This window comes from Megalops cyprinoides, chromosome 5 (genome assembly GCF_013368585.1).
Source record: "Megalops cyprinoides isolate fMegCyp1 chromosome 5, fMegCyp1.pri, whole genome shotgun sequence".
NCBI lineage: Eukaryota > Metazoa > Chordata > Actinopteri > Elopiformes > Megalopidae > Megalops > Megalops cyprinoides.
The window spans coordinates 6189668-6215686 of NC_050587.1; the positions used below are offsets into that span (position 1 = coordinate 6189668).

The 26019-nt window shown below is 41.3% G+C and overlaps 2 protein-coding genes across 2 annotated transcripts; one reads left to right on the forward strand and one right to left on the reverse strand.

The window, feature by feature from the left end:
• Positions 1-6469: 6469 nt before the first annotated feature.
• LOC118777739 (fructose-1,6-bisphosphatase 1-like) lies at positions 6470-11163 on the forward strand. The gene is made up of 7 exons (XM_036528871.1): positions 6470-6731; positions 7934-8096; positions 8234-8326; positions 8786-8926; positions 9220-9357; positions 9897-10016; positions 10573-11163. Exons 1-7 carry the CDS (start codon positions 6562-6564, stop codon positions 10759-10761), a joined length of 1014 nt encoding a protein of 337 aa, XP_036384764.1. The 5' UTR covers positions 6470-6561; the 3' UTR covers positions 10762-11163.
• A 5473-nt stretch (positions 11164-16636) lies between these two features.
• LOC118778167 (progestin and adipoQ receptor family member 3-like) lies at positions 16637-21041 on the reverse strand. The gene is made up of 7 exons (XM_036529564.1): positions 20909-21041; positions 20048-20274; positions 19172-19334; positions 18443-18598; positions 17670-17867; positions 17217-17307; positions 16637-16953 (listed from the first exon to the last, which is right to left on the reverse strand). The coding sequence occupies exons 2-7, from the start codon at positions 20230-20232 to the stop codon at positions 16811-16813; spliced, it is 936 nt and encodes a 311-aa protein (XP_036385457.1). The 5' UTR covers positions 20233-20274; positions 20909-21041; the 3' UTR covers positions 16637-16810.
• Positions 21042-26019: the final 4978 nt, after the last annotated feature.

A 26019-nucleotide genomic window follows, 5' to 3' on the forward strand; every position in this document is an offset into this window, starting at 1 on the left:
TGATATGTGTCGTGATTGTGCATCAAACTGCAGCTGAAGCAACACTCTCTAACCTGGCCCCCAAACTACTTGTCTTAGTAGTTTACAATGCCCTCCACCAGCAGCTCACTTGCTGCTCATGCGCACAAACTCCAGCGCAAGCGTGCACCTCAGCGATGCATACAAAAGGGTGTGTTTCAGTGACGCTTACCGCTGGCACCACAACAGGTATCCGGGGGCCCTCTGCTGTTAAATATTAATGACGCATGCATCAGTCTCAGGTTCATGTCTGTACAGAGCAAGAACATGCTGCTCTGGCTCATTTTTTGACTTCACTGTAGCATTTTAAGACTTGAAAGCGAGCATAAACGAGTAGAATTACAATGGCAAATTACCAAATAAAAACTGATAACTGACATATTCTACCTACTAAAGGAACCACTGTGGTTTAAAGAAAAAAGGTGAATAATTACTGATAATTTGCATTAGAAATGTCCTTTTAGTACCCATCTCAGACACATTCTCAAATGTTTACCGGCGTAATGTGCGTCGTACAACTTGCAACATGAACGCGACGAACCGAAAACCTTGCTGAGGTGGAATATTGCCTTGGCTGTAATTAGAGTGAATAGATATCGTTGAAATGAAAAAAATTGTTCAGCCGTTGGTTCTATGCGATGTTGTTAGCACTGCATCACAAATAATAGGTGCATTATATTTATTTGTACATACCTACGCCTTACACGTCTTGTAAAACAGGCTAATTAATCATTAATATTATGACATACGAAGTTTGAAGTAAAACAGCTATTACTGTGACACAGCTGTATACTGTAGTAATCTTCCCACTGCTCTGAACATTTAGTAACAGATTAATTGAATGAAAGCTTCAGAGTAGTCAACCGTTTCCAAGGGGGTTGAAGTTCAGCTGCAAGGTTCACGGCCCACCTGACAGTCAACAAGAGCTCACATGTTACAGCTCAGCGATGACACGCTGTGGTGAGCTTAAACCAGCCCACAGATTCATTGGGGCTGTGGAATTTTATGGCAGTATTAGGTTTCCATTTGAAACACCGGTATAACCATTACATGCTACCCCTTCTCATAATTATCCGTATTTATATGTATGCATGAATTCTGTATTTTCCTATTTGAAATTCTGCCCTACTCGCCCCCATCTTGATACTACGGAATACATTTCAAATGTTGAAACACACCAATAATCATTGCCAAGTAATAAACATAGCGGGAAAGAAATAAAAGTTGTGACACATCAGGTTGACAGAATCACACGACACCGGTTATTATGTTACGATTTTAAAAAACGATGCTGTTCTCTATTGCCCTTGACGTCTGCAATTGGAGCATGTGCACACATCTGCCCACGCAGTCTGCATATCGGTTTTGCTTGCTTACAACTGAAAGATGAAAATCTGTTGTTTGCATAATGAAGTGCAGGTACGAGTAATGACAGATATTTTGTGTCTTTTATAGATCTTCTGCTTGAGCACTGAAATATCAATGAAACTTTCTAACATGATAAATTTTACTTGTTCCAATATTACAGGTGATGTACTGTACACCTGAGTTTTTAATGTCTTGTGTACAGCTGGGAAAGTATTTCATTACCCAATGGACTGTGTAAAGTTTTGCATCCTGACCAGCAAGTCTGCGTCTGGCTGAATGGCTCGGTCTCCGGAGTCATTTTTACCCATAATTTCAGATTTTGAAAAACAGTGACATCTTGTGGTTTAAAGGGGAATTTAATTTTCACCCGTTGTCTTTACTTCAAAGCTATTTTGAATACACTGAGCATCTAAAGAAATTTTCTTTGTTGGCACAGATTTTGCATAGTGAATACCTGTGCCAAAACAAAGATGAAGCATGAGAATGTCTTGAATATTGGTGGGATGTGTTTGCTGTGTTTTCTCTCAGACTGTGACTTGTCATTTATGGATCGTGTTGGGCTGTATCATCTTACCAGGTTAGACATTTCTGCCAGTGAATAACCAAGATCCATTATTCCCTTGATAAACAGGACCTATAGGTTCCTTTGTGTGTTCTTTCTTGATTTTCACCTCGCTTGACATTCCACAGTTAAAAAAAAAACTTCATCACCTGTGTTCAATCCTTTCTGTCTGCTTTTTATTTATTTATTTTGAGGATGTTACAAGTCTTACAAGATATGTTTCTTGATAAAAGATGAAAGCTCTAAATTAAGAACTGATCCTGATATTATGACTGGGTAGATGCACAGTTGGCTGCTGATTAAATATCAGGCTAGCTTTAGGGTTAAAATTAAAATGACCTGAGCAAAATATACCTAATACTATTTTAATCTATGCAAAATGTAGACTAAATGGTTAACGTTCAACCTAAACATTTATGTGTCTTGGTGTGTACACAGGACATGAGAAACATATCACCCTGGTTCAGAAACATCTTGTAGCATGACTGCCAGTCAGCATATATCTCTAATGAACTTTTCTAATAATGAAGATACTAATAATACTTTAGAAGCTCTATATATGTGATATGCTGTACTGAAAATTGAAACAGTATTGCCATGCAATACTTGAATATAGTTTATTATAAAGGTACATTCATTCAGAAAGGTTAATGATGTTCTGTAAGGCCAACGGGGGCCTATAAGACCATGTAGCTTGCTCACAGGTTTCACAGGATGGCCTACAGATGTGCCACAGGATAACTAAGAAACTGGGATGTCTAAGTTAAACCAATACTTATGATATTTAATTGTACTGAACACATGGTCTAATCACAGTCTAATTTGATTTTCTGGAATATAATGTGGCAATTATTATAATTTTCAGCATTGTAAAGGCATTCGTTTTCCTTTTTGCTATACTGTGATATTGCCAGAAAAACAATGTCCATTGTTTTTTTGCTTGTCTGTTTCAGAGGATCTTAGTGGACTCCACCTTTAGTCCCCCGCTCTCTATGATAACATGCTGATCCCTGATAAAGTACAAAGTCCTCTAGTTGTGCAATCCACTTCAGCAGTTTTGTACAAACATTTCACAAAATTCTCTTATGAAACCACGTAGTCCAGGTCTAATGAACTCATCTAACCCTCTGTAGTTCGTCAATGACTTTTGTCCTTAAAGGTGTTAAGTGGTTTAAGAGTCAAATGACTACTACCTGACATTTCAGCTGAGCTTTGGTCATGGAAAATTTTCCAAGTATGTTTACAATGACAGCATGCTTTTGTGGGAGAATAACAGTGCATTGTATAAATGTAGATTGTTTAGGTCAATTTTAACTAAACTTATTTGAAATGATCAGCAGTGATTGCTGATGTTTAGATGAATGAACTTAATGGCCTTTTCAGAGAGATTACCAGTAGTTAGGTTAAGCCTGATGCAGACAGAAGTGTAAGGAGTGAGTGAAGCTGTGCAAGAACAGCATCTTGTAGGGAATTCTGCTCTGTTCGATCCGTGATCAACTCTCTGAGCCAGCTCCAGGACCATGCACACTCAACATCTGACAGGAATGAAGCTTGCAGACTGTGGTGTCCAGCAAAGGTCACCACCTGCTGGTACTGTATGTAGACTGACTACTTTTTTCAGTTCTGCTTCATGTACTGGAGTGTGTTACATCAGCCAGTCAGAGGATATTGTTAGGAGGGGATTGGAGACACTCTGAACAGACCTATGGCCATGGGGGTGACCACATAAGGACACGTTTTAAGATCCCTGTAGTCTGAGTTCAATCTCTTGCCTTAAATGTATGCAGTTATAAGTACTTTCAGAAAATTTTCCAGATACATTTATTTTGCAGAGACTGTATTACATCAGGCCGTGTGGAGGGTAATTGCTAGAGTCTAATTGTTCCCAAACTCTTTTGTACATCCTTACATTTAAATTCATGCATTTTGTAAAAACAAGCAGATAAACAGCACATCATTGCACTCTACACTGTTCATGAGGTATGACTATGTGAACAGACAATCCTGTGGAAACCTGCAGGGTGACATTATTTCAGATAGGCCTCTTCCTTAATATAAATGCTAATGCTGCAATTAGTTGAAAACCGAGATGCAGAATCCACTACTAAGTAGGGTTGCTGAAAGGACAGCATTTTACAAAGTTACACTATAAAATTATCATAGTAATGTACAACATTTTTTTCAGAAGATTTTAAGTAGACTGATGAACTGTAACCTCCACTTATTTGAATTACCCAATTTGATACAATCTGCTATAACAACAGAATTGTAAGATCCAGGTAGGGAAGGATGCTGACTCGTTGTTAAGACCCCGCGGCACCATGATCAGGTATTCACACGTGATCATTTCCCTTGTAACAGTCTTATTATTTAGGAAGTTAAATGTTTAATGCTGATATACTGTATTTGAGGGACATGTTGCAGTCAATTCCTGCTCAGGCTGGGATCAGACTGCATGAGCCTCACGTGGTTTAAAGGTTTTTCACAGTCAGGGTAATTAGAACCAGAAAAGACATGTACAAACCAAATACTCACCTCTCATTCCCCAGTTTAAAATCTTTATTCCAAGGCACTGGGACATTGCTGGGTTTGAGCCTAAATGGTAAATGATAAAACTTCTTCAATTTGTTTCCTTGTCCAGTACTTTGAAGACTGCCATCTGACATCTGAATCGGATGGTAGATCTGGGTTATGCCATAGACTCAACAAAAAACCATAAAAGGTCAAATTAATGAGCATATACACCGAAGCCAAATATAACATCATTTAGTTCTTCTATGCATGGGTGTCAGTGCTGGGGACAACGACGGGTTCGACTTTGTGGTGGGGACGAAATGGGTCACAACAAAAAGTGGTGGGGACATGTCCCCAGCGTAAATGATGGCTATGCTTCTATGCATGCAAATGGTGACACAATCTTTAAGGCTGCATGCAGCTTTTAACCATGCATGCACGCACAACTGCAATTCTGCTCATATTACATTATCACATTTATTCAAATTGTCGGGCGGAAGCAAATACATTCCAAGGATAACAATGTACCACCAAGGCAGGTGCTCAGTGATCATGTGCATAAAAATATTTAATTTTTGAATCAAAACAAAAATCCAGTGAATAGTCATTCAGCACAGTGGAGATAAGGAAACAAGTGCTTACTGTTCTCTGTTTTCCAGCATTCAGAGCCCACCCCAGAGAGAATGCAACTGTCACACAGAATCAGGCCACAAGCTGCCCCGTCTGCTGGACATCCACCTGTTCTACTGTCTGATTAGAATTGCCTGTTTAGGATGGGATGGATCTTTCTCCCTCCCTCCTTAACCTGTAATTTACTTATTGTATTATTATTACTGTATTGCTAATGCAGCAGTGTAGCACAGTGGTAAGGAGCAGGGCTCATAACCGAAAGGTTGCTGGTTCATTTCCCGACTGGGATATTGCTGGTGTACTCTTGGACAGGGTACTTAACCTACAGTTTCCCCAGTTAATATTCAGCTGTCTTCAAACCCTATGTAACCTATGTTCCATCAAGATCACTACACTCTGCCTCCATGGGGCAACTGATTGTCTCGTCCGGACAGGGTCGCTCCTCTCAAACACAATGCCTGTCTGTACTGTTCCAGTGATGGAATGAACTCCCCATGGGGATTAGGACAGCAGAATCACTGGCCATTTTCCAAAGCACACTGAGGACCCCCCCTTTCAGACTGCATCTTGGTTCCACCTCAATCCCTGCCCCCTGACACCTGCTACTTGTAGTACTTGCTGTATTGCCATGTGTTTTGGATGTGTGATCCAGTGACTGATGCATGGCAGTATACTTGGCTTCCCCTGTCTAGTCAGATTGCACAGGTTAACTTAGGGTAGGGCCTGAATAGTGTAATGCTCACACTCGCTGGTCTGGGAGTGTTGTTATCCTGGTCTGACACTGCTGCTCATTCAACTTGAATGGATACACTTACTGTATGTTCTATTGTGCTGGCTCTAGATAAGAGTGTCTGCTAAATGAAGGTAATGTAAAGCAATGTAACGTAATGAATGGATAAAACAGTAAGCTATGTAACTCGCCCTGGGTAAGGTAATAATGTGATGTATTATAAATATTTTTGAGGGTGATTTGATTGTATATTCTACACGTTATCGTTATTCGGTAACGTTATCCAATTACAAAAACAATTATCTCCAAATGGTTACAGAACATTATTATGAAATGTAACTTGTGAAAAATAAACACTGTAGCTACGTTGTGGAAAACGTTCAAAATGCCTCACACATCGGCTGCTGCTGACAAAGCCGCGTATTCGCACGGGTCAGCTTCAACTTAATTACAAGCCTGAAAGAGCCTATTATTTTTCTCCATCTCTCCACTCTGCCCGCAGTATCTGTTGATCTGTGTGAACTTTGCTCCCTTGTATTCTGCAGAGCCAGATGTGTCCATTCGCGGCCACTCCTCTCCCGTGGCGCGATTCCACTTTGGATTGGTTCGGTGAGATGCACACCCCCCTCGTCCATGCGTCCGGAGCATCGAGAGCTCTTAAAAGATTTCACCTCGCCGCCTACCTTTCCCACCTGAAGCAGCAGATCACGTCGAGGCTCCGCTCTTCCCTGCCGCCAACATGTCAGACAGAGGAACCTTCGATACCAATGTCGTTACCCTCACGAGGTTCGTGCTGGAAGAGGGCAGGAAAGCAAAGGGGACCGGAGAGCTGACAACACTTCTCAATTCATTGTGCACAGCCATCAAAGCCATCTCTAGCGCCGTCAGAAAAGCTGGGATCGCTAATCTGTAAGTCTTTTTGATGACCTGTTTAGTTCACTCATTGGACACGAAGACCATCTTTAATAATGACCATTTAACTTCTTAATGATGTGTTTTTTCTACTTTAAATTAGATTTACCTCGATGCGATGCATTGCCAAAATATCATATCTGGTATCCTTAAGCGGAATTAATTACTGCTTTTACTTAAAACACCCGTTGTCATTTCAGTGTTCTTGTAATCTTTTACATAAAAATTCCAAATGTATTTAATGCATTAGTGAATCCTTATCAAAGGATCATTGCATGAACCTGTCTCCTCAGCAAGTGGTGCTGCGTAATTTTTACTGTCATCAGAACGGTTTCTGTATCCGAGGGGGGAAAACGCTCAAAACAGCCTTTTCTCAGGACAAACGATAACAGCAGTTAGCTGAACCACAGTCCTCGGGTTAATCAGTGATTCTTAAAGTTATTATGTCCTCCTCCTCATGAACAGTGGTTCTGCGTATGCACAAGGCCACAGGTGCCTGCTTACATTTCTCTCAGTCCCATTTATTTCCTGCTTGGACAATCTGAGGCATCCCACCTGCAATACAATCCAGCAGGACTCTCATTCTTGTTTCCTTGTTTTGTGTATGTTATCACTAGCTAATTTGCAAATTGCAGCTTAACCTGCTTTTCAGGAGTTCTTAGACTTCTTATACCTGTTGAGCCTGTTGATGGGACTGGAGTGCTGAAGGTAGTTTCCTCAGGGGAATGTTCTCAATTCACCATTTGGAGGCATAACAGACTTGAGTCTTGGCATGAAACAAATTTCAGTATTTCCCACAAAGTGATCATGAATGGGAGCATGATTTGGAAGGCTTGTATCCTGTAACAGTCGCAGAATTTGACATACAGTGCAGGACCATTGTCACACAGTGCAGGATTGTTAGAGGAACATTATTCTGGAAGCAGAATTTGGCTTAAGATTGAATATTGAAGTGGTGGTGGAGGAGAGAGATGTCATCTCAGCATCCTGAAGTGCTCATTAAGCACTGGTCAGTAAACCCAACTTAGTAATGTGGTGGCTATTACTAAACACTCCCTGCCAAAGGAACTCAATGCTGCATCTGTTCCACATGTGATTCTTCCCAGAACCCCTATTCATCCTGTAATCCTGTACTGTACTTCATACAATTATGTGTGACTCAAAGAGAGAGCATTACGTCTGACACCCCTCTCCTGCAGCTATGGCATCGCTGGGGGCACAAACGTGACTGGCGACCAGGTGAAGAAACTCGACATCCTCTCCAACGACCTGGTCATCAACATGATCAAGTCCTCGTTCACCTCCTGTGTGCTGGTGTCAGAGGAGGATGAGAAGGCCATCATCGTGGAGCCGGACAGAAGGGTGGGGATGTGAAACAGTGGGATGTTCCTGTTCTTGAGCAGACCAGAAATGATGGCAAATATAATTTCTGTGCAGTGACTGACACAATCATGTTCCCTGTCTGTTATTTGTTCAATGTTCTTTTTGTACCTTCCCAGGGTAAATACGTGGTCTGCTTTGATCCTCTGGATGGTTCTTCAAATATTGACTGTCTCGCATCAATTGGAACCATTTTTGCCATCTACAGAAAGGTTTGAAAAATGTTATATCACTGGAAAATGTTTGAGACTTTGTTTCTTAAGTGACTAGTTATTAAATCTAAAAAGCACTATAAAAAAATAAAAAATAAAATAAAACCCCAAGCTCTTTGCCCAAACTACTCTAAAGCATGCAAACCTGAGCCTATTCCCAAACATTCAGAGCAAAACTAAACAGTCATGCTCCAGAACAGTTAAGGATCGACCTCATCATGAGTGGTTAGCATTCATTGAAGAGAACACTTTTGTATATTATCCAAACAGTAATTTAATGACAGATGCAGTAGCATTGGTTTAAATTTCACACTTCTCATATAATTTTAAGACTAAAAAAGTCTCTGTAGTGCCATTTATTTCAGTCTCATTCATTCACAGCAGTAAAAATAAGGCTGAAATCTGTTGTAAAAACTATAATAAATGTGGTTGTGGTGATGAGATGTGTTTGTGGTCCAGACTACAGACGATGAACCCAATGAGAAGGATGCCCTGCAGTCTGGCAGGAACATTGTGGCGGCAGGCTACGCCTTGTATGGCAGCGCTACCATGCTGGTGCTTTCCACTGGCCAGGGGGTCAACTGCTTCATGCTGGACCCTGTAAGTAACAAATCCCTGATGTGTGCCTCAGTAGTAAAATACATTTTGTACTCCAGATGGTCACATTCCTCCTAGTAGCTATCTGAAAAAGCTTAGTCTGCTTTTAAACCTGTAGCGGTACCCTGTCTCCATGATGGTTTTGATTGTGACTGTCTAGCCACCACACTGTGCCTTCTCTGTGTAACACACCATGTTCAGTGTGGTAGTCTCTCTCCCTTGGATTTCATTTTTGTTCTGTTGTGTGGTTTTGGTGCAGAGGAATGCTTCTCAGATCACTTGCTTGTTCTCTCCAGGCTATTGGGGAGTTCATCCTGGTGGACAGGGATGTCAAGATTAAGAAAAAGGGCAAAATCTACAGTCTCAATGAAGGCTATGCTCAGTACTTTGACCCTGCTGTCACAGAGTACCTGCAAAAGAAGAAATTCCCTGAGGTAGAGCAACAGGAGCATATACAACCGAGATGGCTGTCAAAATGTGCTTTCACCCCTTGCTTGTTTGAATTGTTTTCCCATGTAGAATATGCTGTAACTTTTCATATTTAGCTGCTTGTTTTTATCCATTAACATTATCAAAAAACACTACATTCTTTTGAACCAAATTCAGTTGGCATATCAGGCTACTCATTTGTGTCTACACAAGGAAAGTGTTAGCATGCTGTGACTATGAAACAATTAGAGCTTTCAGCTCAACAATTATTCCCAAACAGACATGGGCAACCTCAGGCCTTAAAATGTTATGGATGTTTTGTTTTTTGTTCTACTAGTTTTTAATCCCATAATTGGTTCAGTTAGTATGCTAAATGAATACAGGTGCCTGGGTGGGTTTGCTGGAATGAGGGGCACCTCCAGCATTACACAATTACCTGCACTATTTAATCATAATACTTGATCCAATTATGTGACTAAGAGCTTGCATAGACCAAAGTGTGACGGTATGAGTAAGCTGTGGACTGTTTCTCCTGATTTTTTAGGATGGCAGCGCCCCCTATGGTGGGAGGTATGTGGGCTCGATGGTAGCAGACGTGCATCGGACACTAGTGTACGGAGGCATCTTTCTGTACCCTGCCAATGTGAAGAGCCCCAAGGGAAAGGTAAGGACACCATCTGCCACCAGGAAGCGGCCAATCACAGGAAGAGATATGCCTGCTAAAAAGTGCACAGTGGAAATCTGACATATTAGTGAAAACAAAACATGTTTGCCTTTACATCTTAGATTGCACAAGTTAGAGATTGACTTTTTTGTGTAGCAATACCCCAGATAAACGACATACTTTCATGCTTGAGTGTTTCCTGTTAGTGATATAAAATGCATGTGATATCAAAGGCTGAAAACATATCTTGATACAGCAGCCTACACTGAACCAGAGTTGGTTTAGGTAGCAATGCTACCAATTAATTATGTCTTTTTAAATTAAATGAATTTCAGTTTCCAAGTGCAAAACTGACTTCCCCTCATGTATAATGTTTTGACATGTACACACTGAAGCTCTCTCCCATGTCGAGATAGTAACTGTGTCAATATAAATGTTGTAGTGCGAATTAAGGATCATCATTGCAGCATTAACTCCTGTAAAGCTGAGTTAAGTGTACTGTAGCATTAGCTTTTGCTGCTGCAGAGGGTGCAGTGAGACTCCTTTCTTCCCCCAGCTGAGGCTTCTGTATGAATGCAACCCCATGGCCTTCATCATGGAGCAGGCTGGAGGAATGGCCACAACAGGCACCATGAATGTGCTGGACATCCAGCCCGAAACTATCCACCAGAGGGTCCCTGTGGTGCTGGGCTCCCCTGACGATGTGCAGGAGTACATTGCCATCTTCAAGAAGCATGCCAAGTGAACGCTCCCTGCGCCAGCCAGACCCAGACCAAAGGTCAATCAGTAACTGCCAAAGGTCAAACACCAAAGACCAAGACCAAAGACCAAACAGCAAAATCCAAAGACCAAAGGGAGGACCCTGCTAAGAAGCTGGAGGGGGTTTTCCTCAGAGTTACTCACATCACTTGTATGACATCACAGCTGAGAATCTGCCCTGATTTTGTTTGTGACCGTGTCTAATTCTTACTGTGGGCTGCCTCCTGGTTTTTCCTTCCTCACAAACTCGCACACTGTAACTGTCCGTCAGTAGGAGCAGTTCTTACCTCTGTGCATGGCACATGACATGTGTGACCAATGTGCCTTGTATGCTTGTGCACCTTTTCAACCTGAAGGATATTGTGAATAAAAACCGAGTACAAATGTGTCAACAATTTATTCTCCTTCACCCACATTACCTGTGAATACCTGAGGTAATTACCTGCAGCATTGCTGTCTAAGCTACAAAAAGTGGATGTTTATACATATACGTTTATAAATGAGTAAGAGTCAAACCTTAGCCCTCTCAATAGTTTAAGGGGGTATATTTCAAAGGAATTTCTGCAAAATTATCAATAATAAAAAAGTGTCATCTTGCTGTACCTTACAGATTTCAAGTTACAGTTGATTTTCTGGATACAACCTACCTATCCAACTTATTGAGATGTACATTTTGATTCAAGCTTTTTCCTTCTCCCTGAAGTAGAAGTAGCTTTATTTGTCACATGCATGTTGTACAGAGTACCTCAGCAGTGAAATGTAATTGCAACACTCCAACTGTGCAAATAAATGACACACAACACACCAGTAGAGAGATAAATGACAATAGAACATATACATATACTATATATATATATATATATATATGATCTAACTGATTTAACTGATCCATCAATTTGGGTTTTTAACTTGGAAAACCCATATACTGCTTTATATATTTATACTTCTACTGTGGCAAAGGGAGGTCATCCGGGGACATGCACCTGTAAAACAGCTCCATCTGCTGGATTTAAAACGCATAACAGCTACTGAACACCCAGCACCCACTGAATGAAAACCCTGCCTCTGCTGTAGATTTAAGCACTGAAGGGGAGACAGTGGGCAATTGACTGTGAGACTGATCAGTGTGTGGTGAGTTCTCAGAGGGGCTGTGTGTTCGGTGTTGCCACTTTTTCCCTCCCAGACAAACGACCTGGTATAGAGCCCTGGAATAGATGAACAGTTCCAGGTAAACACCCTGCCGGGGTCACTGACAGTGCTGGCCTTCCATCATGTGCTGCTGGTGAAGCTGTCAGCAGCCTCTCGTGCAGCTCAATATATCAGAAGGAACTACAGATATCAGACGGCAGTGTGGTGTAGCGGTGAGGACCAGGGCTAGTAACGGAAACATTGTTGGTTCAATTCCCTGCTGGGGCACTGTTGTTATACCCTCGGGCAAGATACTTAATCAACAACTGCTTCAGTACATATCCAGCTGCATAAACGGATAAAACTATAAACTATGCAAGCTGTTCTAGATAAGACTGTCTACTGAATGAAAATAATGTAAAATAATGTAATGTAACAAGTCCAGCACTGCTCATTTCAGTCCACACAGCTTTATTCCAAGGGTTAGATGACAGTGTTTCTCAGTCCTACTCCTGGAGCCCCCCTGTCCTGCATATCTTCAGTCTTTCCTTGCTCCAAACACACCTGATTGAAATAATTAACATGCTCTTTATTAAATCAGGTGTGTTCGGCTAATCAAAAGTGCCACTGATGAGTTCGGTCAGGTAGGTAAAGCAGGGAAAGATGGAAAACGTGCAGAGCAGGGGGGCCCCAGGAGCAGGATTGAGAATCAGTGGGTTAGAAAAACAGAAACAGCTTGAGGTTAAGACGATGTGCCCTTTTTAATTTAGTGTCACATTTCAAAACATACAATCTTGTCATTCTACAATTTACAAAAGTCAAACACAACCAAAACAAACACTGACAGAAGTTTACATACAGTACTGTAAAATGATAAAGGCAAACAGGAAAACAGAGGCTCAACTCACAGATTAAAAGCTCAGATGAGTTTGCATTTGTATTGTTGCTTCCCACAAATCTCTTTACACTCAATACAGGCGATCTCTCACAGAAATGTCCATAAAAGCAGAACAACAACTGATCTACAAGAAAAAAAAAAAACCTTTTCATGAAACCTTGTTTCTCAATCTAGTATTTATTAATTAACATTGCCCGTACAAGGTAGCTCACCCAAATATCAATGGCAAAGAAAAGATCCTCCACCCTTAATTAGGCAAGAGAAAGGAGCACTTACAAATTAAGAAACAAATGAGATGTGAGGTTCAGTGTGGCCAACACGTATTTTCTCTCATCCATAATCATGTGTAACAATTAGCCAACACTTAGTTTCTCTCAACTGTTATTCACGTGTAACAGTGCAACGCAAGGGATACTTTATCTTTGCACATCAGTAAACCTGGCAATAATATAGCCCTTTGCAGACTGCAAACAGATGGTGGATAGTCAATCAATTAACAGACCTACAAAGAGAACAATACAAATTCAAACAATGCGACATATTGCAACTGATATTATTTTAATTTCAATATTAGTTTCTGAGGAAAAGAAACCAGTACTGACCATGTAATTAATACCCAAATGCCTTTTACATGAACTATTAAAACATTTTATGTACTATTATGTACCTTTACATCCTTTTCACAGTTTTAGTGCCTTCCAAGTATATCTTTCGATAACAAGTGTAACAGTATACCAAAACAGTCTTCACAGAGCAGGTATGTACATGATGCATCATTAACCAAAAATCTGATTGGGGGGTTTAAAAGCAAAACAAACAATGGAAACAAAACATCCATTACATGTGTCTGTATTACAGTTATGGAGCAATGAGCTTCCACATGGTTTGTTTCATACATTGCACATAACCCTTAAAGGTTCAGTTTATTCACAGGCAACACAGAGTTCAATCATAATCAGTAGCATTCAGGAAATGCATGCACAAACAGACATAAAAAATGAACAAACAAGACGCTGCCATATGCAAAAGGTGTGTGCAGGCTTAACCATGGCCACTGAAGAAGGTTAAGGCAAAGGGCAATATTATTCACACATGACCACATATACACACCACATCCTGAGCTCCAGGCTCTGTGCTAGCATTCTATCTATCATAAGGCCTGCCCTCACAAAGCTATTCTGACTCATTTTATTACATTTGATTCTCAACCAGACAGAGGTAAGTACTCACAAATTGTGCCGACACACAGAACACAGTAAAAGGAAACAGGAGTGTGAGGAAGGCAACCTTACGCATGTTTTCTCACAGTTTGAAACAGAGTCTAAATGGGTCTCACAAATACAGTACCTGCAGATGGAGTGTGAAATCACAGCTTGGTCCAGTGTAAAAAGACAATAATGCAGAGCAAAGCTGCCATCAGCTTTGTAGAATGTGTAAGGGGGAGGGATACTGACCAATGAAGGCATTACAGGTTAATAAAGCAACGAGTAGGGATTGCCACCTATCAGACGTCACTCTATACCCAGCATCACTTGGGCATTAGAGGGGGAGGTACCAGACTACATTTTAATTCAGATTAATGCCGTGTCTTTAAAAAGCAAAGAAGCAAAAAGCTAGGCTACACCTCAAGATTCAACCCCTGAAAACAGTGTCCAGATTAACATTGGGAAAGGAAAAGGCAACAAGTCTTTAAACAAAACACATGATCCCAAAACAAACAAAAACACATGCCATCCCTCCTTCAAAACGCGTATCAATGACTTCAATAAAACAAATCAGTAGGATCAGTAGGACATAAAGCAAACAGATCAGTACAGGCTGGAAGGTTCACACTCCAGCAGCTGTCATTACCATGTCCAGTTTCCCTATACTTTCACCATGCGTACATTTATCTACAATGTTTAAATGAAATGATAAAATACAAGTGATGCCACACATCACAGCCCACCTGTAAGCCTGCTACACACGCAGAGCCAAGCATCACTGATTTCAACAACTGAACTTCCTTGTTCTGGGCATTACACATGTATTTAAATGTGGCTGTGCCACAGGTTTACCGTGAAAGAAAGTAGGCCCATTCCTCATAGTTATCAGTCACAGGTACTGGGTTCTCAGGGATGTTCCATGTCCAGTGTGTGCACACACTAGCAGGCTCATAAAAAGGCATAATGATAATGCAGGAATAGTCGTAGTAAAGTCAGGCCACAGTATGAAATCCACAGGCACAACACCAATGTCCGAGTTGTGTTTCTGCTCACTGCAACTGGCCATGATTCAACACATTTAACCTCAGAACAGTGCCTTATTTCAAGTAGTATGCATTTTATACCGTAATGGATAAAATAATATATATTTCATGGTATCTATGGTTTCTCCCAACAGCCTTTTATAAATGTGACTTGCTTTAACACAGTGTACCTCTGCCTCCTCTTTTTCCTATGGAGAAAGGTATACACTATGAGACTACAGTCAAAGAACAGACACCAACAGGGAGCAATGCTATCAATGACAAGTTAATAATAAGTTGTATCAACCAGAAAACCAAAATTTAAGTGCCCGGTATTATGGTCAAATCCAAACAGAAGGGAATTTCAGACTTCATCTTTATATCAGACTATGAAAACAAATAATAATGGAAAATGTGCCCAATGCTGAGTCCGTTAGTTATTAAGTTATTATATAATTATTAAGGGGTGAGCAGGTAGGCACTTAAAAAGATGGGGACCCTAGTCTTGAAATTTAATAATAGGCTGCACACTAAAGGACAGAATGACCTCATAATTTGAATTATTTTGCTGCTGCAGTTCTGTTCAAGTGACCAAAAAAAACATTCAAATGTGAAATAAATACAGTGCACTCTACTTCTAAGAAATACTCAAGAATCAACAACAAAGAGTGATCAACCACACAGAGACAGACCAATTCATGTATACTTCCCTTGTAGTAATCAAGTAATCCACTTACAAGAATTATTTTGGGCTCACTCGACTCACATAATACGATATTAAAACTGAAATGCAGACAATGTCCTATCTTGGGTTAATTACATTAGCCTTAAGCATGCAAAACGTTTTAAGAAAGACTGTGCAGTTTAGAAAGGGAGCCTGCAAACAGTCAACATGACAGGAAAAAGACTCTTCTTGGGTATATACTCTTCTTGGTCTACATTGCTCTTGGGTTTGCAGTCTACAATCTTCCTGGGCCTATACCATTGGGTCTAAACTCTTTTTAGGGCTACAGTCTTCTTAGGTCTACAGTCTTCCTGGGTCTGCAGTCTTCTTTGGATCAACTAATGAGATGCAGCTGAGACACTGGGAATTCTGGTCTACAGTGTCTTAAATTCTGCGACAGGGCAGCCGTAATTGCAGCCAAAGGAGACCAATCAAATGTCAACCAAAAGGCACCTAAGAGGCAGAGATGTGCCATATGTCGCAATGAATGTTTGTACTCAGTGACAGCAAATGGTATTGCAGTCTAGACAACATCAATTACCACGCAGATATTTAAAAATATGTAATGAGTGTGTCAGATTATTTAAAAAATTCAGTTAAGGAAACTGACTGTACCATAGAATTGTAGCCTATTTGTATGGTCTGTAACCTGTGTGGTGACATCCCGATATAATTAACATCTTAATGCAGTCATACTGTTTTTATTTTCAAATATGATTCAAATATGCTTTGTTCCATGTTTAATTAATTTACAGATTTTTTCCAATTTAAATTAGAGAAAAGCAGGTTCAAAACAACAACCTATATTTTATCCATTCATTGATAACCCTTACACAAATCGAGTCGTCCTGGACGGATATGATTCTTATAAGAGGAGTGCACTGCACACACAAGTGCTTTTAAAATGTATGTTTAACCCAGCAGCACTGCTGCAAAACAAACCACTAATACATACGGTGAAATCGGGCCAATATTTCAGACTGGCTGGGAACTTAACCGGCTGTGCAAATTCTTCTCCGAAGGCGCTGTGTGTGGGGCTGGGAGGAAGCCACGGACCGCTAGCCGCTTTGGGGGTAGTTTGGGCAGGGGTGACTATGGCGGTAGTGCATTATGTACACCGCAGTCTGGTGCCACCAGTAAAACATCACCACCACCAGGATGTGCCAAAGCTGGTGACTGGCACCCAGGTAATTCAGCTGTCCTGTGAACATCAAACACACTTCACATCATCCTAGGTACTCAGGTACACTGACACAGAGCATAGTATGGGGCCGTGGAGGCCTTATGGTGGCCTTATTATGTGGAAACACTGTCTGATTTGAACGCTTAATACACTTAATGAATAAATAATGAACAAAACAGTGTGTTTGCTTATGAAATGCAGACGTTGCATGTATGTACCGCTTGACCTGAGTTTAGCGGTTAATGCAGGTAATGAAAGAACGTTTGAAAAGGAATGTGCACCTGGAAAGTAGCGCTCTGGGACTTTCGTGATGTAGAAGAGGAAGGCCGCTGCAGCTATCAGATACATCACCATCACACGAGGGAAAAACACCTGTAGAAAGCAGAGACGGCTGCTAATAAATAAATCATCTTGTGAAAGTTAGCTGAATTCAAAGCATACTCTGATCACCTTAAAATGAACTTTCTCTGACTGCCCTACAATGGCTTAAGCATTTCAGTCTAAGATCAGGGACAGGCAAGTCTAGTCCTGCAGCACCACAGTGTCAACCGGCTTTTCTTGTTCATTCAAACTCGATATTCCAAAGGGAATTCAGCTTCCCTGGTGTAACCAAGCTGCCAACTAAAAGGAGACAAAAAAAGTCACTCTACAGGACTGGAGTCGCTTCGACTTCCCCTAGACGTAAGGGGGTATCAGGTGTGACCCTGAGGGGGAGTATCTGGTATTTGCCCGACCTGGACGATGACGGCGCTGAAGCCCCCGTTGAGCCACACCCAGTGGGTGGCAGGAATGACACCGTATCCGGCCACGGAGCAGAAGATGACGGAGCGCAGCCGATGCCACTCCTGCGACAGGTAATGGGGGTGGATCTGGGCGAAGAAGACCGCCAGGATCATGGCCAGCACTGTGATCAGGTACACCTGCCTCCAGTACTGGGAAGAAAGACACGGGTCGCCAGTCACGCAAAGCTGTGTCCTCCTTTTAAGAAACACACCCATATATAGCAGCATACTTACTCAGGGATAAAACAAGAGTGCCAGTCCCAGAGTTGGAACCTGCAATCTCCTGGCAACAAGGCCCATTTCCAAACCCCCGTTACCCATCTCCTGTAGTTCTCTTCACCTTTACAGGTCAATGGCAATTCATATATATTACATGAGGGGAATTTTATTGCCATTTATATTGATTATAAAAACAGGTGTTCTTTTGTTTATGAAACTTGGGAAGTAGTATGAACGGCTAAGATCTCCAGTGCACACAGTCTCAAGAATCCATAGACTACTGATGATGCTACTACAAAGCGCAATTTCACTGGCTCATTTACCTGCCATTGGCCTTTTAAACACCCAAAAGATCCAACCCAAAAATGAAGATTGAAAAGACAGCCAACAGCATTAAACTGCGCTGACTGGTAGAACCTCACTGTGGGCAGCCAATCCCTACAGGAGCTCTGCAGAACTGGGCCCAATTGAGGAATTCTGTTCTCTTCAATGAAGGGTTAACGTACGCCGTTGCAGTAAAAGGCGTAGAAGACCCCTGGGACGTAGCAGCCCAGAATCCCGATGGAGATTCCTGCGTAATCCAGCGCCATCCAGCGGCGGCTGGTCTTCTCTGAGCGGTGGCAGCAGAACAGGTGATAGCCCACGGAGCACAGCATGCACACCTGCGCAGACACAAGCCCTTCAGCATGACGGGATGAGCAGGTGCCACTCACACTGAGTGGTGCGTGCATTTAAAGACAGAGCTCTAAAGTCTACAGTCATCTGCCAAGAGCACAACAGCCTTGCATTACCTGCGCCTGACAACACTAGAGATGCTTCATCCAGCACGAATATGTTTCAAATAACCAGGTTTATATAATATTGAGCTTCTGAAATTTCTGAGACTTAAAAATGATTTTGCTGTGCCAGGGTGTGACTGTGCCATGCTAAACCTGCATTTCACTGGGCCTGATTTGCATAGTCAGTGAAATGATTTTTTAAATTTTTTTTTTAGAAATCAAAGCATTACATTAGGCCTGGCAGCAATCCTAGAACAAAACCACATCACGACACAACCCAGCCACATGCAAATACCCTCACACCGCAGGCCAACGTGGCAGAGTGCAAGACTCCTGATTAAACATTGTTTCGGCAAACAAAGCCCTCTAGGAATGCAGTTAAACCTGCGGCCTACTGGGAAATTAGAAGGAGCACACGCCGTTGGATGCGGCTCTGCACAGATGAGAGAGGCGCACCTGAAAGCAGAAGAGCCCTATGGAGTAGATGACGTAGTCCTCTCTGGATGCGCCAGCACCCGGCAGCACTGCTGTCATGTCGTACACTCCCAGCGAGAAGAACAGGAGGAAGCCCAGCAGGTGACTCCAGATGTTCACCGTCTCATTGGACAGGATGAAAAGGCTGCAAGCAGAAACCCAATCATTTCCTTCCTTCCAAATCAAATGAACATCCTGAGAGGTCACTAATCAAGCTGGAAAAGTAAACTTCACTGCAGAGAAACGGAACATAGATGCTAAGGCAGGTGACAACTGAGTGACAGCAGAACTCTTCCTAAACAGAGTGTGGATGTTGTCAAAGTGCTAGACCTTGAGTGTCTGTGTTCTCACACACAGTGTTTTATACGTGATGGAGTCAGTGCTGGCCATCAGGTTTAAATGTGTGTACAACAGTATAATCTAAGACAAGATGAACAGAGAGGTCATAACTGTGGGCACCAGGTTAAAGACTTTACACAAACATCTGTAAAAAGATGAAATTTTGAAGATGTGCTGTGAAAATGGGCATTGTGAGCAATGACTTTTATCATGACTAAATTCCACTTATTCCAAATATTTTCATTCTAGTCTGTGTAATTTGTCTTCCCCAAAAATTGTGTTTGTGTGCACTACACAAATGAAATCCATCTGAGGGAATACTGAATGACATGACATTTCTGAGAGAACTGGTCATGAGGCCTTCCTCAAAATGTGGCTTCAGCACTGTCCATAGTAGGACGCACCTGTTTTAACTGCACCGACAGTGAAAATATTCAGGTTTACAAAAGCAAGTAGCTGGATGGTTACACATCATTTACAGAGATACTGAAAAAAATGATGAGTTCAATGTCCACTCACCTTTTTATGCAAAGCTTTGATGGTAAATGGGCTCTGTACCCATCGGTTATGTAGGGGTTATCTTTCAGGAAAACTGGAATCTGTTCATACGTGTACAAGCGGATGCCTCTTGGTACAAGAACAGGCCAGTACTGGTAGCTTCCCAGCTCTATGTAATGGGCACTCTTCAGGAGCTTCTGAGGCATACTGAAGGCATCTGATCCCGCAGTTATGGCACACGGATTAGGCTGGTAAATACACAATGCAAGACAATAACGACTCCAAACTGTTTAGTCTTGTAGTCCATTCAGTTATCAATCTGTTGCTGTTGAGAGCTGCCAACACCAACACAAGCAAATCAATACAGCCATCATGCTACGTGGGGCAACTGGCTACCTTGTGTCAAATAAAAGACTGCCAGCCTAATCAATTAGCCGCTGGCCAGCTACTTTCACATACCCTAGATTCGGTAGAGATCAGCTTTATCGAGATGGCAACCGCAGCTACAGCTAGATGGACAATTATATATGACGACTACCCAGCAGAACCATCAAAAACCCTAGCGAAGTTAGCTAGCTAACAAGTTAGCCACTGCAGGAAGGCAAACATAACGTTTATTTGCAGCCGACCCATTTGTTAGCTTGGCTAACACACCAGCTAGCTACACGAGTAACGCTACCTAATGTTAATTTAGTGAATTACCGAACACAGCTCTAGCAGGACATCTACAAGGCAGGCAACGTTGCCTAAATACACCGTTTAACTGGAAGCGAGCTACCCAGATAGCTAGCTTACTTGCTAAGTAGTTTTGTGGCTAGCCATCTCTATGATAATTGAATTCATTGTTGGTTTTTGGGAAAAAAAACGAAAATATGAACTTACCTATAACTTATTGTATACGAAACGGTGTCATCTGGAGAGCAAGCCCATACAATAATGAATAATGATTAGCTTGTTAGCCAGCCAATTTTAGCGAATAAGGCAGTCCAGTTTCATTTCTCCTAATTGTACTACACTAGCTATCTTGGCATACTACGCGACATCCAAACCAATGGCCCCACTGGGGTGGTTACAAAACTGCCTGAGTCGAAGGCAAAAGAACGGTGTACGACACAGATTTGCGTAACTTACCCTATCCCCATCTATGGGGGAACTGTCTAGACAGGTGATAGTTGTCTACTGGACATTGCCAGTTTGAACAACAACAACGTTTGCAGCGTACATGAACAAATTACAAACATGTTTAAAGCGCGTTTTCTCTATCAATCTGAACTTGGCACCTGCAGAAATTCAGACTACAGTGATGATACCGCGACAAAAAAACGACAAATCATGTTCTCTGTCAGAGGAAGAGTCTAATTTATTTGAATGTGATATCAATATTGATATTGTCGGGTATTACATTAATATTAACATAAACATGACACCAACTGACAAATACAGTTAATGTACATTTGCAGCATGACCTCGCAAACAGGACACTGATGCTATTTAAGACGAATTCAAAGAATTATTTACGATTATTTTCAGCAACAAGGTCCTATGGTTTCTCATATTTCCACCAGAAAAGAATAAAGGTCTATGGCTTATTTATTTCATTCATGTTTTAATTATGTTTTCTATATATTAAACCACAGTTATTCAAACGTTATGACCACCTATTCCGCTGTCATTTTTAATACAGTCTAAAGAAAACAAACAAACAAATTTACTAGTTAATTAAATACGTCATCAATTAAACGTGTATTTACTTAATTAAATAATTTAATTAAGCCATTCTCAGCCCAATAATTTCCTGTAAATGCCACGTCACCCTCTAATAATGAGGCACAGATCGACGCTATAATGGTAAATTATTGGTGCATAATTGATTAAGTACTCTTCCATGTACTATGAAGAATTATATTTTATTTCCATTGACCTTACATTAATTCAGTTTCAACTCAAAGATGCTTTCTTCCTCTCATCTGCATATTCCGATACGCACGTAAATTCTTATTAGTATATTCATATATTAATGATATTTTGGATGGCTACACAGTGCTCCTACACCCTGAAGACCAACTTCATAAGAAAAATGATCAAGAGAAAAAAATCATGCAAAATTTGACCTGTCTTGCTAAAGATGCATCTTCGATCCTTAAGCGACTATATGTTTACATTCACCAGAAGTGTGACTTAGGTTTGAGTATACGTGTACGTGTAGGGTGTGTTGCTAGTTCAAATTTATTCACACGTACTGAAAAGCATCGTGAAAATAGGTATGCAATCTTCCTGCAGGTGGCAGTCTGGAACTGTTTTAGGCTTTAGCTCAACTCGCATCCCAGTAAAAGATTAGCTATTTTGTTGTTTCGCAGCCTGTCAGTACGATATGAAACTGATAATATCACTGTACACGCAGTTCAGAGGCATGCAGTTCAAAAGCCTTGTTCTGTGCTGGCTGGGATATAAGCTCTGGTTTTATTTGTTTCACATGATATGTTTTAAAATATGCAGCAGGTTTATACAGTTTATCATGACTGAAACTGTACATGTTTATTGGAAGGCATTTCATTTTATTTGTATTAAAATTTGTTGCCAAAGGCAAATGTATATGCAGGAAATAAATGCCATTAAAATAAATTAACTGGCCATGAAATTAAAGGGATTATTCAATAATTTAAGAAAAGAACAAAATGTTATTATAAATGATGAATTCTTATGATTTGTATGATTACATGATTAAAGCACTTTGCTGAGATATATTTATTTTGTTTTACAAAATAAATATGTCTGTAGCCTAAACTGTTGCCTAAACTAACATACGGCAGATGACAGATGATAATGTTGATGATGGTGATGATGATGATCATGATGCTGATGAGGATGATGGTGATGATGATCACATAGTCACTTAAGGGCCACCCATCTCTGGCATGTTATCAGTACCCAGGTATGTACCCAGAACACAGTAAGGGTCCCTGGATTTATTCACCTAAAACAGGTGTGATTCTGATTTCAAATGGGATGGATTAGAGCATTTTCCAACTGTTTAATACAGACACGTAGTCTCACCTTGCAGAGGTGCCAGCCTACTATCCCTCTGCTTTGCTTTGAGAGAGAAACTAAAGTGTTAATTTGTGTAAAAGGATGGTTAATCTTCTAGGAGTGGGCGTAATGGCACGTCTGTGTGGCAGGCAGAGGGAGCTGATCAGTGGTAAGCACAGGGTTGTGACAGCCCCCTTAATATGCTGTGGCTTCTCAGACCCCCTCATCAAATGCCGTGATTTTATGGTCTCCATCATACTGTGCAATAATGTGCTTGATTGTCCACAGAATAAGCTTTTCTTAAAGATAATTGGAAAGCTGGGAATGGATGCTCTCGTCTGATTTTCAGATACATCACTTCTGAAATGTGGTTTTCGTAATGGGCCTGTGGGTGTGAGACGTAAGATCTATCCTGGCAAAAGAAATTGATCCATTTCACCTTTGCCTAATGGAAGTTTTTATCTGAGATTATCTGTTTATGTAAATGAGTGTTATCCTGAAATGGGTGGAGAGGGGCGTCGGGGGGCTGTTAAACTTGCACTTGGTCTGTCAGTCTGGATATAATGTATTCAGGATTAACCTCCCATTGGGGGGTTGGGAGCAGGGGCAAGGGGATAAGAATGCAATGGAATAGAGAACTGCTAGGTTTACACCATAAGAGTAGGGTACAGCAAAATGCAACAGCACAGCAGACCAGCAACCACCAACTTCTAATGACACGAAGGAACAGGTCTGCTAGGTTTCAAATGAATCAACCATTACCTCCATCATGTGTGTTACAGTATAAAAACGGTGACTGATAGCATCAGTGTATATTTATTCATTTATACAGTATCAGTATATACTGTTGCTTATCTCCATTCTACAAGTTCAAAAAGTGTATAATATACAGAGTAATATACAGAGAGATGTACCACTTTGTGTGGTGGTGTTATAGGGCAGTAGGTCTAATGTTATAAATATGATTGTACAATGCCAGCTTAGGATACCTAGAAGACACACTGAAAGCACCAATGAAGATTTATCTCAGTGACTGATAACTTAAGGAAGTCTTGCTGCTGCCCCAGCTCAAGACAAGCCTTCAGCAGCCCAGTGGCAGGCATGTCACCACACAGCACACCTGAGGGGAAGTTCAGTGTGGTCTTCAACACCTCCATTCATCCAGTGCTGGGGTGGAGGGCTTGTTTTAGCCTTTGATATCAATTACACCATCATGCACACACACCTTCAGAAGTAGTGTGGAAATTTCCCTAGCTTGCGTAATGTGAAGCTGTGAGTGATCTTAGCCACTTCCTGTCAGTAATGATGAGCTCACACTGTTAAAGTAGCACTGTCAACAGACACCTTTATATTTTATTAGCATTATTCATAAGTCAGGGACGTATTGCTTATGTCTTCATGTTAAACTTCCACATTTGAGACAGACAGTGATGTGTTACCGACCAGTTTCATCATTCTCAAACATTAGATCACAAGGTGTGTATGGTGCCATTGGAATGAAAATGAGTAGGTCCATTCTAAATCAAAAACATCTCACCTTCTTGATTTTACTATCTCACTTTTTAAAAGGCAATATATTGAACGTGTGCCAGATACATGTCAATCAACCATTCTAATCATCATCACAGTGGACATACAGTATGAAACCTGGTACAGAGAAGCTCTGGTAGAGACTGTGCCCAACTATGACGCCTTAAATATTTTTTATCAATTAGAGAGCAGGAAAATGTTCAAAGCTGCTAGAAAACACTGATTCCTGAACCAAATCATGTAACTTTCTTTTTGGTTATTCAAGCACCTCATTACAGCTGTCCTTGGCCACCTCCCCCTGAAGTCTGAGACTCCTCCCTGCATTTAATTTATTGGTAATCATCTGTCCCTTTAAACTCCCAAGGTGTCCGGGCATCTGGTCCCTAGTAAATACCCATATCAGTGGGCGGGTCTGTGGGACAGGCCATTAGCCCAGAGAAAAATCTGTATCTCCTCTCCTGTGATGGCTGCTATTCATTCAGCAAAGACAAGAAAATTTCAGTCTAGATTAAATGTGATGAGGCAATATCAGACAGAGGAGGACAAGATGTAAGAACCTCGACATGAGACTGAAGGAAATTTGTATTCAGCTTAAATGAATGTGATATTATTTAAAATAACTGATGTGTTGGCATAGGAGGTGATATTAACTTTTTAAACCCCCAACTACACAAAAAACAATGAATTTTTGTTACAAATATTACTTTAGGCAAAGGAGTATCTTAAAAATGTATGGCATAATTACTCTACCATGTGATGAATGAAGTGTGGTAAGTCATGGTAAGGACAGGGTATTGTACTAATTCAGTTTATGTAAGATGTGTCTAATGTAGTGATTATCTGCTGTACAAATTCATCTCCTGGGAAAAAAAGAGTAGGACAGTCTCACAGGTTTGTATGGGAGAAGAGGACTGCTCAGCACTTATGAGAACATACAGTGTCTTTTGACGTATTAAGGACTTTTTTATCCCACCTCAAGGAAATAATGTCCTACTAAATGATTCCTTCAGTGCCAGAGATGGTGTAGACCCGGGTTCAAGGCTGGGTGGGGTGACTGCTCTCGCCCTTCACTACAAATGGTGTCAGAAGTGGGATGGCTGGCTGCGAGGCCATCGGAGGCGTGCCCAGTGTGTGAGCTGTATGAGGGACCCCCAGGTTAGGTTGACCCCGGTGTGAAGGACCCTAGAGATGGGTGAAGCAAGGTGTGAGGGACCCCAGAGACGGGTGAAGCACTGGTGAGTGGGGCACCCTGGGATGGGAGAAATATGGCAAGAGAATGCGTGAGGGACGCCATGGTGCGTGAAGCGCATGGGCGCGCTTCCCGAAGGGGAGGGCAGTGTGACGGAGTGCCGTTACTACGGTTGAGTATGTGCTCTGACTGCCATACCAACGAGCCTGGCTCTTTGGCGTCGCGGTCAAAGTTGCATGTTTGGTAC

Coding starts and splice junctions, on each gene's coding strand:
- LOC118777739 (XM_036528871.1), top strand. CDS start 6,562: ATGTCAGACAGAGGAACCTTCGATACCAATGTCGTTACCCTCACGAGG. Junction 8,327..8,785: donor TTTTTGCCATCTACAGAAAG/GTTTGAAAAATG, acceptor TTTGTGGTCCAG/ACTACAGACGATGAACCCAA. Junction 10,017..10,572: donor TGAAGAGCCCCAAGGGAAAG/GTAAGGACACCA, acceptor TTCTTCCCCCAG/CTGAGGCTTCTGTATGAATG.
- LOC118778167 (XM_036529564.1), bottom strand. CDS start 20,232: ATGCCTCAGAAGCTCCTGAAGAGTGCCCATTACATAGAGCTGGGAAGC. Junction 17,868..18,442: donor ACGCCTTTTACTGCAACGGC/GTACGTTAACCC, acceptor CTTTCTTCCCAG/TACTGGAGGCAGGTGTACCT. Junction 17,308..17,669: donor TCAGCGCCGTCATCGTCCAG/GTCGGGCAAATA, acceptor TGCTTTCTACAG/GTGTTTTTCCCTCGTGTGAT.